This window comes from Hyposmocoma kahamanoa, unplaced genomic scaffold, assembly GCF_003589595.1.
Source record: "Hyposmocoma kahamanoa isolate Upper Pololo Valley unplaced genomic scaffold, ASM358959v1 65, whole genome shotgun sequence".
Lineage (NCBI taxonomy): Eukaryota > Metazoa > Arthropoda > Insecta > Lepidoptera > Cosmopterigidae > Hyposmocoma > Hyposmocoma kahamanoa.
Window position 1 is genome coordinate 8,216,391 of NW_020653853.1, and position 15,672 is coordinate 8,232,062.

The following is a 15,672-nucleotide window of genomic DNA, read 5'->3' on the forward strand; positions in this document are numbered from 1 at the left end:
TTGCGATTGTTTACTTCAAAAACTGATTTTTTAATGATATCACGTGACGAGACGAACAAGTCGTGCGCCTGATGGTAAGCGACTCCCTGTCCAATAGCAGTTTCATGTACCTGTAATTTTGCCAGCACTCTTACCCTTCAAAACCGAAACACTGTAATGCACACATTACTGCTTGGTGGCTGAGGTAGCAGTACTTCCTTGGACGAAGTCTTTCAGAAGGAGCTCTACTGCTACTAAAATACAATTATTTTTTGTTTAATTTAAGTTGTGTTTCTATTTTATTTGTAATGTTAAGCTTTTTTTATTGAATACCACGATGTTTTGCTGTCATGATATTCAATTATTTTCGTGAATATATAATGAATATATGTAATATAAAGATGAAACACAAAGTAAAAATTCTTTGATCCGGCTGGACTCGAACCAGCGACCTCGCCATATCGTGTCTGGCGCTCTCCAAACGTACCTTACCTAACGAATTTCTCTATGTACTTGATGCGGGTGTCTGTTTTTGGTTATGCCTGTTTGGATTGCATGAGTGGTGTATACATAACTCAAAGTAACATTAAAGGACTGGTCGCAGAAACATTTTTAATAAATGTTCGAAGAAACGGAGGACTTAATTAATAAGACATGGTAAACATTGTAACATTTACATTACATATACTTACTTTTATATACTTATTTATATGGACAAAATCCAAGATTTATATCGTAACGCTCAACCAAGTACACACACAGCATACAACGACAAACGTGCACACACGCACACACGCAGAGACACACACACAAACATACAGTTTTATTTGAAATTAATACGGACGCTAAATTTCAACTTCATCTTAATATGTTCCTTGTTTAATAATGTCACCTAATTTTAAAATAGCATCCAATTGCATTGACTCAATAAAGATTATAAAGATTATTATACAACATAAAACTTTGTACGCCGCAAGCCCGATCTGTTATTCAAAATACATTTTTGCAATATATTTATAATCTGTTTGTAATGAATGCGAATATTCTAAACTTAAACTTCTCCAAAACAAATTTCATCCCCTTCTCTATTAGAAATAATACTAGACCTCATCCAAATTACAATTACATACATACAACAAAAACTCTAAATGTAATCAAAGTAATAATAACTGTAGCTGCACTCCCATATCCCAAACATTTAATATAAAATACCTTGGTGTCCACATTCATAGTAATCTAAATTGGTCACTCCAAATCGACAAGCTTTCCACGAGAGTTATACATATTTTTAATACAATCCGACAGTCCGCCGATACTGAAACATGATCTATTCTGCTCTCTACGAATCAGTCCTTACCTACTGTGTGTCGGTCTGGGGCTGCGCTACTAAAAGCTCTTTTATTAAAATTGAAAGAGCACAGTGAGCTGTGCACAAAGTTATTCGCTGCAAACCCTACAGATTTCGTACTAAAGAATTATATTCCACCTCTAGACTTTTGACTCACTCTTTGTGCTTCGTGCAATTTCACGAAAGCACCCTGGGATACCCCTGTCTGACCCTTTCAAAAGGAAAAAAAAAACGCATAGTATGTCCTGTTCTTCCGCACAAAACAACATTTTCATCTCGACAGTATCATATATCTAGCTCCATAATCTACAATCGTGTTAATAACATTCTGAACATTAACAAGTTAAATAAATATGAGGTTAAAGATACTTGTCAAATTGGCTTTTAAATCAGAACTACGATGACACCGAAAGTTCACTACTAAACAGCACCTAATACACGTACTCACTCACACACACATACGCGCGCGCGCACGCACGCACGCACGCATATTGTACTGATTTCCAAAATACAGACCTGTGCCTAGTTTGAATAATCAGAGTTCAACAATCAAATTGTACAAGTACCACTTAATTAGGTTTATGTGCAATTTTGTGGTACCTTGTTTTCATCTCTGTACAAATCTTTTTTGTTAATAAATTATTATTATTATATTATTGTTATCATATTATTACTATTATATTATCATTATTATGATTTGATTGCGTCCCACTGTGTGAAACGGGCCTTCACCACAGAACCAACAACTGATTTACAAAAAGTGTGGTAGGAGTAGAGCTCCTTGTGAAAGAGTTCGTCCAGGAAAGTACTGTCACCTTAACTATTCCCGCCAGGTGATGGGCGCTGTGGCACTGTCCCTCAGATCTTTGCGATTTAAAGCTCTGAGTGGCACTGAAACTGCTATTGGACAGGCGAGTCACTTACCATCAGGCACACGACTACAACAGTTTTTGAAGTAAACAATCGCAATATCATTTTTAATTTCAAGTACTTTACAACTTACACGTTATACGAACAAAAATCAGCGGGACACCGCGCGGTATTTTTTGCTATCCACAGCGGTAGTCATAAATTGCAATATCATAGTAGCGAATCGCAGCAGTCGCTACTAATCACTTTTGAATATATTTTATAGTATATTTAAGTTTTAGTTTTGCATTTAAATTCTAAATTTAAACGTGATTGATTTTGGCGCCTTTTCTTGACTGTAGTTTTCTGTTTTGCTTTGATAGTTGTACGTGTTTATAATAACTTAATAAACTATAAGTACACTTACTTACAAAAAAATATGCACATATTATTTATCGAGTTCTTAGGTTTTCGCGATTGTTGCACATAGGAAATGAAACTATTTTTCCGGATTTAAATCGCGTATATTTGTTTTTTCAAACAAACAAAACAATGGTTTGTGTGAAAAAACAAATATACGCGAATTAAATCCGGAAAAATAGTTTCATTTCCTATGTGTAACAATCGCGAAAACCTAAGAACTCGATATATAAGTACACTTGCTTTGGCCTTGCTCACTCGTTGTTAGCACCCACCCATTGATATAGTCCGCTACAAAATAATTTTGAAATTAAGGTGCTTTACAACTTACGCGTTACGAGAACAAAAACCGATCTGGATACCGTTTCAATTCGTTTCAATGTCTGTTTTGTGGGAACAACCAGAGGATCGTGCTTTTCTATGAAATCTAATATTACCATTGTTCCTGGGTAACTCTGCGATGAGTACGTTACCATTGCAATAACTAAATATAAAAACATGCATACTATCGTGCTCCTGTAAGTTAAAAAAAATATCCGTAAAGTACAATTGAGTAACATTTCATGTTCAGACATTTAACGAGGCGAAAAATTAAGCTTTTACTTTTAATTAGATGACAGTTTTTTATGGAAACACATTTTTAGTCCTCAGACTGTATCTAATATATTTTTTTTATGATACTAAATGGCGGGACGAACAAGTCGCGCGTATGGTGGTAAGCTCTGAGAGCTTTAAATCACAAAGATCTGAGGGGGACTGCCACTGCGCCCGTCACCCGCAGACATAAGTTGACAAGTCCTATGTGACTTTCACCAGCACCTTACCCTCCAATGCATTTTTTTTTTTTTTTTTTATTTATTTATTTTAAACACTAAGAATATTACAAAAATATATATACATCACACCCTTAAACCTAATAATAATATGGGACAGGTGTGTCGCTTACAACGACTTCTCCGTTCTACCACTTGGTATTGTACGATCCATAACGAATTCAAATGTATGATTCTACGAATATATTAGTGAATGCATTTCTTTTTCTTACGCGTCATCATAAGGCAAGGATCTAAGTATATTCTCCTCCATAGTACCAAATGCCCAATATCCCAAAGTTCCGTATACAGCTGCAAAGAAAGTTGGCAACATAACTCCTAGTTGTATAATACCAAATCGTTTGGTCATTAGTTCTGGACTCTCAATTCTTCGATCGATAGCCAAGATCTGAAACAAAGTTCACTGGTTAACACATCAAACTCAAGGCACCATCAACATCATATTTACCTTAGCACTTAATACGTGGAGCCATGTTGAATGTTGAATTTCGTCGCTTAGCAAACAACACCGCTCCAATAATTAGCAGTAATTTTAAAGGATAGTGAAAAAACTGCACTAATATTATTGCATACAAGATTTTCTAATCTATTATTGATAATAAGTGCTCTATTCATGGACACATAATTGTGTATGAGTTGGTTGTAAAATTTTTATTGATATTCACGTTTTATTTGGGCTTGAGTAACGTTCAAAAGTAAAACTCGCCAATTTTCGACTTCAGTGGTGTTGTTTGCTAAACGACGATTTGCAATACTAAATAAAGATCTGACTGTTGAGTTGAGTGTACCTATTATAGAAACAGAAATATTATAAATCAATTTATAAAAATTACTTCGCAAAGTTATTTCTATTACAAATTTAAACTTAAATATAAGTAAAATCAGTACTAAAATCAATGCCCCGATAAAACCTTTACTTTGTCTTTAACATTTGCTAATATAATATAAACTTAAAGTCCTACCGAAATGCGTTTTGAAACTGAAATGCATTTGGAGACAATAAATTTATTATCAATAATTAATTTTGTTACGTATCATTGTTGTTAATTTGAATTACTGTTGCAGTTAATTCACTAATGTTTATTTTACACAACTTAACACGATGAAGTTAGGTCCGACGGAAAAAAATTTGTGTTGGGACCATTGGGACACATCGATATTATACAGTCGATCAACTCAACCAGTCGAGAAATTGTAATTTTTTAAATGTTAAGTGTTTTGAGCTTTATTGCTATTTCACTTCGTGTTTTTTCGGCTAATTTGTATATTTTAACTGCCTCTGTGGCCGAACGGTTACCACGCCGGACTGCCACGCAGAGGTCCAAGGTTCGATTCTCGGGCCGGGAGAAATATTTGTATGGCCTACATTTATTTCTCTCGTGAGTTTGGGTGTAATTTGTGGTTGTCTATGTGTGTCCATGGCACCCGTAACACAGGGTTTCCCTAGTGCGGTGCTATGTCGAGTGTGTGCGTTATTATTATTATTATTATTTTGGTGAATTTTTATACAGTGTGTACCAATATACCATATATTATTTAGGTGTGCTTGGTTATATCTATGAAAGTTAACTGAGGAACAACTATTATTGACACCAAACCTTTTCTCAGTTATTCGTGAGGCAAGACTGTAATAATTTGAGTTGATTTCAGTCATTACCCTTTCAGTCATATATATTATATACATATATGTGAAGATTTTCGATATATATTTTTAAATAGATTCTAGATTTCACTGATCGTGTCTCATCTCTGGCTCATGAAGTTTGATATATATCATCTTAAGCAACCAAAATTTTACGGAGTATGACTATTTTGATTATGCTAGGGTTGTGATCTATCGATTTATTATGAGGTTTTGGTAGATCTTTACTTACTACTCCGATACTGCTCATGTTGAACAACACAGTCGAGAAACAAAACAATAAGTTAAGAATTTTTGTGTTGATATGCATATATTCACCGTGAGGATGTAGAAAAATATGGTAAACTATGATTCCTAGGCCTGTCAAAGTCACGACGTTAGCTGAAAAAAAAAAAGATTTCATTATTATTATTATACATTATATACCGTTTAGAGCTTACGGACGAAATGTCCACTCTCGGAGTACTTGCTACGCAGTGGGGATTTCTGGGAGAAATTCTCATCAAGAATTATTATTTTTACCTATTAAGTATATTAAATATTTAGGTGACAGATGCGTGGTGCTAATGTCACGTCAAACATCACGCGTTTTTTACTATGTCATTGATCTAGCGCGCGTTGTCTTTAAAAAATGTAAAAGTTTCAACAGGCTTGGCCTTTTTTGATATAGCTTTGTTAAGTTGTGTCATGATTGTTGTTCGATTACGCTGACTTTTCTCACACGTTTAAGAGCGAAAATAAGCAAATTGTTGAAGTACGCATTTAAGAATAATTCAATATTTTAAAGGTACTTTCAAACTCTATATTAAATTTTATGAAAATACAATCTATTTGTCGTCCTCGTTTTGATGTGACATTGGCACTAATAAATAAAATAATATCTTGGTGGGTAATTTTTTCCACAAATCCCCACTGCATAGCAAGTCCCCACATATTAATGAGGGTTTGTGGAATAAAACTGATTATATAATTTTAGAATCCCCACCTGTGGGGATTTATGGAACAAACCAAAAAGTTAGCTATCTACATTGTTCTTTCGTGTTCATTTCCGTAAAATTTTGAAATTATGTTGATAGGTGGTGTAAGGGACAAATGGTGATACTCGCTTTAATTATTTTTGTTAGCTTTGATTGTTTTTGTTATTACGGATATCACAATCAGACTGTTTTAAATAAATACAAGCTTTGTCCAAACTAAGGAAGCATCTTAAGTGTCCTGGGCCTGTAGTTGGGCTGGTTTCTTCTATCCTTTAACCCAGACATGTGGCCATACCTAATACCTATCCGAATAATAAACATCGGTGGCACCTATACCTTACCCACGTGGATTTTGATCAAAGAACCTTACTAATTCTAAAGAAGACAATTGAATATTATTCAAATATTACATTCTTAGTGTGAAAATACGTTATTGATATTTCAATAGTCGTCTTCATCTTTATTTCAATAGTTGTCCTAACTTTATTATTAACTAGATGTTCTCGGCATGCGTTCAATGTCATTAAAAACACCATGTCTTTAGTTTAACAAACTATGCCCTTACAACGACAAAGGAAATTTTATTGCAATCGGATAAATAATAACGCATCCGGGACAAATATATAAACTTTCAATTTTATGATTAGACCGTGAGTTTTTCTAAAAAAAAAAATTATTTTAAATACGTAGAATATCAAAAGTACCTGTTCTACTAAGAGAAAAAAATCAAGGCAATGTTTACTATAACTGATGGCGTCTTTTAAAAATTATATCTTTCTTCTCACTAGTAATAATGTAAAACTGCCTTTATTGTCGAACGGTTACCATGCTGAACTATCATGCAGAGGTCTCGGGTATGACTCCGGGCCGGGAGATATTTGCATGGTCTACATTTATTTCTCTCGTGAGTTTGGGTGTAATTTGTGATTGTTTACCAATGTATGTGTCCATGATACAGGGTTTCCCTAGCGCGGGTCAAAAACAAATTTGCTTGGACACAGATGCGTTATATTTCTTGCATACTTAACATATTGCAGAGTTATTTCCAGCATATCGTGTGAGTTGATTGAAGCAGTAAAATAATTTGAGTTAAATTCCCATTATACCGTCTAATATTGCCAACCTGTCCAATAATAGCTCACCCGCCATAGCCACAACGCTGATTTGCATTAAAGACCGAAGGTAGTGTTGTAGAAACAAGTAAGGCAGCAACAGTATTAACATGGCAGGAATATTGGACTGCCAATCCATGATCTGTAAACTCATTTTATCTCACAGCGGTTACACACGTCGATTTTCAGCAGCGCGTCTGCAGTGACTCAAGCGCAGGCCACACAGCGAACGAAGCTAGTTAACTTAGCTCAAGTCACGTAATTGTATGCAAAGTTAAGAAAATACGTAGTAAGTAGTGATTGCAATGACAGCCACATGGGACTTGTCAACTTATGTCTCAGGGTGACAGGCGCAGTGGCAGTGCCCCTCAGATCTTTGCGATTAAAATACTTTGATTTAAACTTTCACGATTTTCACACATTCTTTGATTTTTTATTCGGCACTTAATCACGTATAAAACATATTTTAATTACTTCGACATTTCGGACGTATCGCAACGTCCTTTCGAGACCATGGACGTTGCAATACGTCCGAAACATCGACGTAATTAAAATATGTTTTCTACGTGATTAAGTCCCGATATAAAAATCAAATAATTTTGCGATTGAAAGCTCTTAATGGCACTGCAACTGTTCCATAACAGTTGCACACAGACGTGTAGCTTACCACCAGGTACACGACTTGTTCGTTCCGTCACTTAAAAACGAACAAAGACTGCATACGTGTGAAGGTGAAGGGCAGCAGAAGGGTGACATATCGCACTGCTATTACAATAGTGTTGTAACTTAAAAATATGTCGAATTCAAGATTATACTATTGCTGAATGTAAAATTTGATTCTCTAAACGTCAATAACACCGTCGTTAGCATATTGTAAGAAATAATTAAATATATAATATCTACTTAATTCAAAATGAATCCTGAGCTAGTTCTGGACGAAACCCTCCTCAAAAATATAAAATTATTTTTTTCTTTTTATTTGTAAATGTATTTGGCAAGTAGGAAATTTTTTAGATGTCTGTAATAAACTTTATCTTATACATATATTTTAATAACATTTCATGAGAAGTGAGCAATTAGTTTTTCATCGATTCCAAAAAAATATATTTTTGAGTTAATATACTATTGTGTTAACAGTGTGATATTTTACATACCTCTTTTTTTTACATACCTAGCGGGATTGTTGGGTCAATTCAGTTAGCTCGGTTAGCTTAGTTCGCGATGTGAATCGAAGTATAAAAAGACACAGCTGCGTGAGCTAAGCTAAGTTAGCTTAGCTTCGTTCGCAGTGTGGCTTGCGCGATTTATACAGCGATACAATCGCGATGCAAACGCAATACGCGTTTTTAATTATTATTTTAAAATAATTGCCTCGATTCAACTGCCTATAAATCATAAATGTCACGATACAATCAGGCGTTCGTATCATTGCTTAAATTCGCCGTGCGTAACCGGTCTTAAAGCATTGTAATAGCTATATATAGTTTTCGATACATTTTACGTAATCTTGTATCGATTTATATAGATCCTTAAATTAAAATGACAGCCGAAGAAAGCAGCAAAAAGGCGTAATGCCGAAGAAAGCAGCAAAAAGGCGTAATACCGAAGCCGTATCTCTAGTAGAAGTGTAAAATAATATAATATCATTGTTGACAATTGTCCCAGTCGATGGCGACCTCTTGTAATCTTTAAATTTTACACAGCTAATAGAAACTCATGGTAGAGGCACATAAAAAAAAACCACTACGCTCAGGGGTGTTAGAATCGGGTAGGAAAAAAAGGAACGACTAAAATAACTTGAAATGAATGGAGAATGAAGCAATTTTTTCGGCTCTAAATCACGAGTTGTTTGTTTTTTTTTTCAAACAAATTAACGTTTCGAGCACTAAAATTAATATTACTTGAATATATTTAGGTGATAAGCATTTATTAATCCGCGACATGGACTTTCACTGCTGCAATACTTACGCATTGTATGTAATTTATAACTACATATTACTACATATATGAACCCTAGAGCACCTGTACGTTATTTAATTGTAAGGGAAACGCAAATAAAGTTCTTAAAATTGTAAATTGAATTGGCTTAAAAATTTTCGTTATCTACCCGATTTCCTTGACCATGTTTTTTGCTACGAAACACTATAGATGTTGCGATACAATATACAATGAAGATGCATATCTTCAGACAGATTCAGAGCGTGGTCAAAGACATTTTGATAGTTATTAATCGTATTACACTGCAGAGCGCGTGCTGCTTGCCTTATGTCACTTAAGCTGGCTTCTCACGGCCTGTTGCCTCACGGCTCGCACCAAGAACGTGCGATGGGAAGAGTGCCGCTAGCGCCAGCACAGCTACAGGCTAGTAAGGGCCCGTCGGATTCACCGTTTATAGGTAACTTCAAATGCGCACGGCGCGACCCGGGAAATCAAGGGCCGTGGGAAGCCGCCTTCAGATACCTAATCGCACATTTGGCGTAATAAGGCCACATCTTCAAATTACAACTTTTCTGGACAGCGGTTTAAAGGTTCTACGAACGAAATTAGTTGATTAGTTTTTATGCTTAAATAGGAGACTTGTAAAAAAGCCCTTTTGTCGTATAATCACATAAATGTGACTTTCTTATACCAAAATTACGAAATCAACCAGTGTTAATATTGCCAAGCCAATTTGGACGAATAATGATAAATATAAACCAATATAAATACACGTGAAAATACTTGATTTTACAAGAGCCGTAGAACAAATATTTTAATGATGGGAAATTCATGTTAAAAGCTTTGGGTAAAAAAAATAGCTGGGTGTCATAAATAGATTACTTAAGTTCATATAAAATCATGGAATCGCTTGAGAAAGTGTTCGTGGATCATGAACAAACAACATAATGTATGTAAATGTAACATGCAAAAGATAATGCAAAAAATTAGGATTACTAACATCGCGTAAAGAGTCTGCCGTGAAAATGTAGCAGACAGTGCAAATTGAGATCTGACTCAAAAACATGAATATCGATACTATTATTCTGAAAAACAAAATAATTTTTTTTATGTTATAAGTGAGGTCACTTTTTACTTTAGTAATACGAGAGTCATCCAGAAAATAAGTTCCGTTTTTCGATTTTTAAATCTAGTTTTTATTGAAAAATGTTGAAACTTACAGGAAACGTTCTTGTCAATATGTATTATTTTTCTACAATCTTCGGCGATCTCAATGCAATACGTATACTGAGAAATAAGCCTTTGAAATCCTCTATTCGTAGATTAGGCTTCCCGCCACCTCCTTAGTTGAGTTGATGACTGTTTCTTTCACTTCCTCGTCTCTTGTGAAACATTCTCTGGCTAATCCCTCTTTCATTTTGATGAACAGATGAAAGTCTGAAGGGGCCAATTTGGGGCTGTAAGGTGGATGATTCATAAAATTCCAATCGAACTGATCCAAAAGTTCTTTAAAGAACGAGTAACGTGAGGCCGTGAGTTGTCGTGGAGAAGGCAGCGCCAGAGGTCAACATTTTTCTTCTCTTGTTCTGGATGGCACGATGAGGCTTCTTTAGGGACTCACATTGCATTGTTTCTTTTTTAGGCAAAAACTGAAGAAATTGAGTCACTGCGCACAACAATTCGAGGCCAGGCACCCAGGTGGCGAGACGTGACCTCGAGGTCTCCATTTCAACGACTTGATGTGACCGTGTTTTTAGGGCTACCGTAGCCCTTCACCTCTTATTCTATTCAGCAAGTTCTCCTCTTTCCTACAATATTATCAGATTTGGAAAAAAACCCCAACGACCAATACAACAAAACGGGAATTATTTCCTGGATGACCCTTGTACTAGTGATTCTATACTTGACCAGAGTTTCGTATAATTTGAAAAACTACCAAGTGCGCATTATTACTTATGTTAACAGAATCACTCTATTCGTGTTATTACTTTCACGATTTACTGCCTCTGTGGCTGAATAGTTACAATGCTGCCCTGTCACGTAGATCTCGTGTCCGAGACTCCTGGGCCGGGAGAAATATTTGTATGGCCTACATTTATTTTTCTCGCGAGATTTCCCTAGCGCAAAAAAATTTGTTTTATTTTTGTCACACAGGAGCTGACTGTACTTCGTTTTATATTAAATTTAATACTTTAAGCTAATCTGGAATCTGGTCTTGAATCTTTCTAGGTTATAAAATGTCGTACTTACGGTCCATTATGTCCTAAGACATGGAAAATAGGAGGCCCGTGTAGTAGACATACGCGAAATCCATACCTGTAGGATATTCTGGGGATTTTTAATTGACGACATACTTCGTTACAACAGTCGAGCTAAAACGAAATCATGTTGGATATATACATACTTGTGTCAGCGTATCAAGGCGCAAAATTAAGATTTTTAAAACGCTACAACACAGATCACATTTCGCTAAGGGACACTGCCTGTAACCGTGTTACAGGCAGTGTCTCAGTGTCAGTGCCCTTGGTATGTTTTGTTGAAAATAAAAATAGAAAAGAAAAATTGGAAATCAAGAAGATCAAGGAATGTGCTAGAAAAGCAAGGTTAAAAAACGATCCAATTATATATGAAAGGTTTAAAGAATACGATAGACAGAGGTATTGAAAGAAAAAGCGGAATGAAAGGTTTTGAAGTTGCATGAATTATCTCGTCATGTATAAAAAGTAATGAAAGATATTAAGGGCAAGTTCTAAAAAATTATTGCTTATATAACTACCGATTGCGTTGTAAGAAAGAGATATGGAATACTTTGTGGGATTGAAAATAGACTGCAGATCCAAACTGAAAATTGTTGTTAATTAAATGGGGTGAAATTTTTGATTTATAAATAAATTGTAGTGTATAAAATTTGTTTAATAGTTAGTCATATTTGTAAATGTTTCTATAGCCTTTTTCATAGTATTTTACACAAATATTATGCCTTTTGTTAAATTGTCCTGATTTCGGCGGTAGCTGATTCAGTGGATCAAATATATAATTAAAAGTTAAGAATCTAGTTGCCAAATGCCTAATTACATTAAAAATGAAGAAAATCCCTATTTTTCTACTATTTTATAGTACCAATGAAAATACTGATGCATTAAATATGCACGCTACACTAATCAAACTTTGAATACTATTTAATGCATTAAGCAAAATTGTAATACTTAGTGATTATTTGGTACCTGAAAGTAAATCCAATAACTCTTTGACTTACTATACAAATTTAAACTCAATTATATTGGTACCAAATACCTATTAAACTTTTACAAACGTTAGCTTTTTTATTTCTTTGCTCATGTTTTATGTTTTCGACCCAGGTCGGTAACGCAAACAAATTCGGTTCTCGTGAGAGGTTCATAAATCTTTCAGAAGGTGTCACTTATGGCGAGTCGAAAAAACCAAATACAAAGGTCAATAACAGACACAGAAGAATTTCTTCGGCTTGCAGACTCGACCTGTAGCTCATTTGGCAGAGCGACGCTATGGTAGAGCGTGGTCTCAGGTTCAAGTCCTTGTTTTCTTTCACGAGAGGAGAAAATCCTCATGGATACTGTACGACCCGTACCGTACAGCATGACCGGCTCCACAGAGAACATGTTACTGCTCAGTGTCCTACGGACAAAAACCTTCTCCATGAAGGTGCGTGTTTTCTTACACACACCATTATTGGCTTGTCTATCTCACTTATCTTTTTCCCCTTTACTCATCACTAGCTTAATATACGATTCACATATCTTCCAATGCTCTTTGCTTACTAACATTGTTGCGACCAGATTCGCTTCACAAAGCTCTTCATTTACTTGCGCCGCCTGGCTTGCATTCAAACAGAGCATGCAGGTTCAAATTCAGTCAGTTCGTAGGAATATTTCTTTGAGTTCGAAATTATCTCAAACTAGTATAGGTATTTCACAAAAAAAAAATCAATATTACATTAATTAAACTTGTTTAGTCGGCCGTGTCGCTTGCCGAAAGTGAGCAAGTCGCTCGACAGTTCACAATTCACTTGCACATGGTAGGTTGCCGCTTTCGGCGTGTAAGCAACATCGGCTTGTCAACTTAATGTAAACACGCCACTACAGGTTCGAAACCTACAAGCTCGAAACGTACATTATTCATTTATTCGTAGGTTAAAAACCGAGTTACTATTTATAAAAGGGAATCTCTCACCATCATTATTTGCGTATGCGTCAAGGTCATACCGATAACAACACACATTATAGGACCCACAATCATTCCAGCTTGACTGATTGCCAACGGGATGCCGAGAAAACCAGGACCGAAGCCAAGCCTGATTAAATCGAAGTATGCCATCCATGGTCTAGAAAACCATTTATAATTAAAAATAACAATATTTGTAAATGATGAATGAGTACATTTATCACAAGAATAAAAAAGCCAGTCAATGTCATCACATTATTATGCAAATGGTTTTCTTCGTCCATATTCCAATGAATCTAATATGGAATGGATTAGAAAGGCGTACGAAAACAGAGTTGTTTTTGGTGGGGATTGTTACGTTATTATCGTTAATAGCAAATGCGTAGCGTTTGTGGACAAAATAAATCACTGAACTCCACCTTTTACATGGCAAACTCGTGACATATCAACACCATTTGAAACGATCGCCGGCGCCAACTTCATTGTATTACAATATATTTTTTTTTACTATTATGGAACTAGAACTTCAAAACGAGCTTTTCTTAAATAATAGCTATTTACATAAACGTCTGCCTATTTTGTTATTCAGTTTATTATAGTTTATTCAGTGAAATATACTCCCGGGCACATAATTTGAGCCACTTGGCATTGTCAGCATTAGATGTCCTTAGCTTATATAATGTTTGATTGATCAATAACTAATTCAAATTTGAAACTGGTGTACTAAACGACATTTTCAAAAGGTTTTGTTGAAAATTTGAATTTGCGAAACCGGGAAAAACTCTTTCTTCAATCATAATGTTTTTTTAGTACTTGAAAAATGAAAATGCAAGATGGCTCGATTTATGTGTCCGGGGGTGTGTTTTCTCTGGAGGTAAAAGAAACAAAAATTTGGATTATTAAAAAAAATTAAGACTACGTGTGACAGACAGAGATGACCTTAATGATTTTATTATTATAATACTTATTTTTTATGGAGAATAAAATTTTGTTTTAAATGTTTACGTGATTGGTTTGAGAGGTTTTCTATATTTTCTTGGATCGTAATCATTATCATCAGGAGGTATAAACGGTAGCCGAACCGTCGTTGTGTCCACACTCTCTATTGATATTCTCGATCCAATATAAGGTACTTTAGTCTGACTTGCGTACTCAGAAGTTGCCCTGAAAAAATAGTTTCAAATTAGTGAAAGTAAGGAATGCAGTATGGTACGTATAGTTACCAAAAAACTACAGTCTTTACGAATAAAGTTTTTCGTAAAATATGGAAAATATGAAGCCATTGTAAAGAATTGGTCTAGGACATGATATAAGCACATGGTATAAGGGCGAATATTTATGTAGACATCGTAGCTTTGGTCGTAACGTCCACACACGACGAGCTACGACGTAGCCCACGCTTTTACATCGGTTAGAAATGCAATGCTGTCTTGCGAAATAACTATAGCGATTTGTCTTTTACAAAACCCAAACCCGACTCAGCTTAACTTTTTGTTTGTATGCAAACAAACAATTTTCGCAAATTTGAACTATATTGTTAATAAATTTTTGTTTATTATAAGCATTATTCTACTTACATTATCTACGTTATAATATTGATGTAAATTTATATATAAGGAAAATTCGGCACTAATTACATAAATTATTTTGTATTATAATTAAAAGCCTTCTGTTCGAAAGCTCTTGTGAGCTAGTAGTCGTGGTAGAATATTTCGTTTTAATATTTTTTAACTATAATTCCTTCGATAAATATACGCGTATCCTCAGATTATTACTAATTTTACAGATAATTCTTTGACATAATACGTCAATAGATCTGCTGATTGACGTGATTTTACCTTCCGTCAAATAACGTTCAAAGTGTTGAGGGAGAAAAATAATATGAAATTCGAACTACCAACTGCCATTTCGTATGTTTTTGTTTTGCGAATTTTGTCGCAGAAATACTTTATTAACCTTCATCAAAAAAAGGAGGATGGTATCAATCCGACTTTTTTTTGTACGTATGTTACGCGATTATCCGGCCATTTGTGAACTGGGATGGGAATAGGCTAGACACGACTGTCGTCCAACGATAATAAAACGTGACGACATAGTAGGAGCGGGCCCAAAGGGTGGCAAACTTGGAGATAAATCCGGTTTCGCGCACTTTCCGGTAACCGATTTCAATAAAACTTGGCTAACAGATGTAATTCTACGAACTTTTGAGGCCGTTTTTTTAGTACTGTATAATGAGATTATAAACACTGCATTAATTTTACGCTACAACATAGGAGGACTCCAAATTACCAGGATGAACTTCAACAGTTTTTTAAGAACGAACAAGTGCTGCTCCTCGTGATAAGCGACACGTACCTATAACAGTTACAATGCC

General features: G+C 35.2%; 1 protein-coding gene across 1 annotated transcript; it reads right to left on the reverse strand.

Moving 5' to 3' along the window:
• Nucleotides 1-1,598: 1,598 nt before the first annotated feature.
• LOC113231516 (proton-coupled amino acid transporter-like protein CG1139) lies at nt 1,599-14,928 on the reverse strand. Its single transcript, XM_026465841.1, has 10 exons — nt 14,876-14,928; nt 14,304-14,462; nt 13,308-13,458; nt 11,349-11,470; nt 10,099-10,183; nt 7,191-7,302; nt 5,304-5,452; nt 3,642-3,817; nt 2,959-3,112; nt 1,599-1,655 (listed from the first exon to the last, which is right to left on the reverse strand). Coding segments are annotated over exons 1-10 (1,167 nt in total). The 5' UTR covers nt 14,878-14,928.
• Nucleotides 14,929-15,672: the final 744 nt, after the last annotated feature.

Excerpts from the sequence above, each read along its gene's own strand:
- LOC113231516 (XM_026465841.1), bottom strand. Across the intron at positions 7,303-10,098 it reads CGGCAGACTCTTTACGCGAT|ATCATGGATTGGCAGTCCAA; the intron begins GTTAGTAATCCT and ends ATGAGTTTACAG. Across the intron at positions 3,818-5,303 it reads ACATGAGCAGTATCGGAGTA|ATCTTGGCTATCGATCGAAG; the intron begins GTAAGTAAAGAT and ends ACTTTGTTTCAG.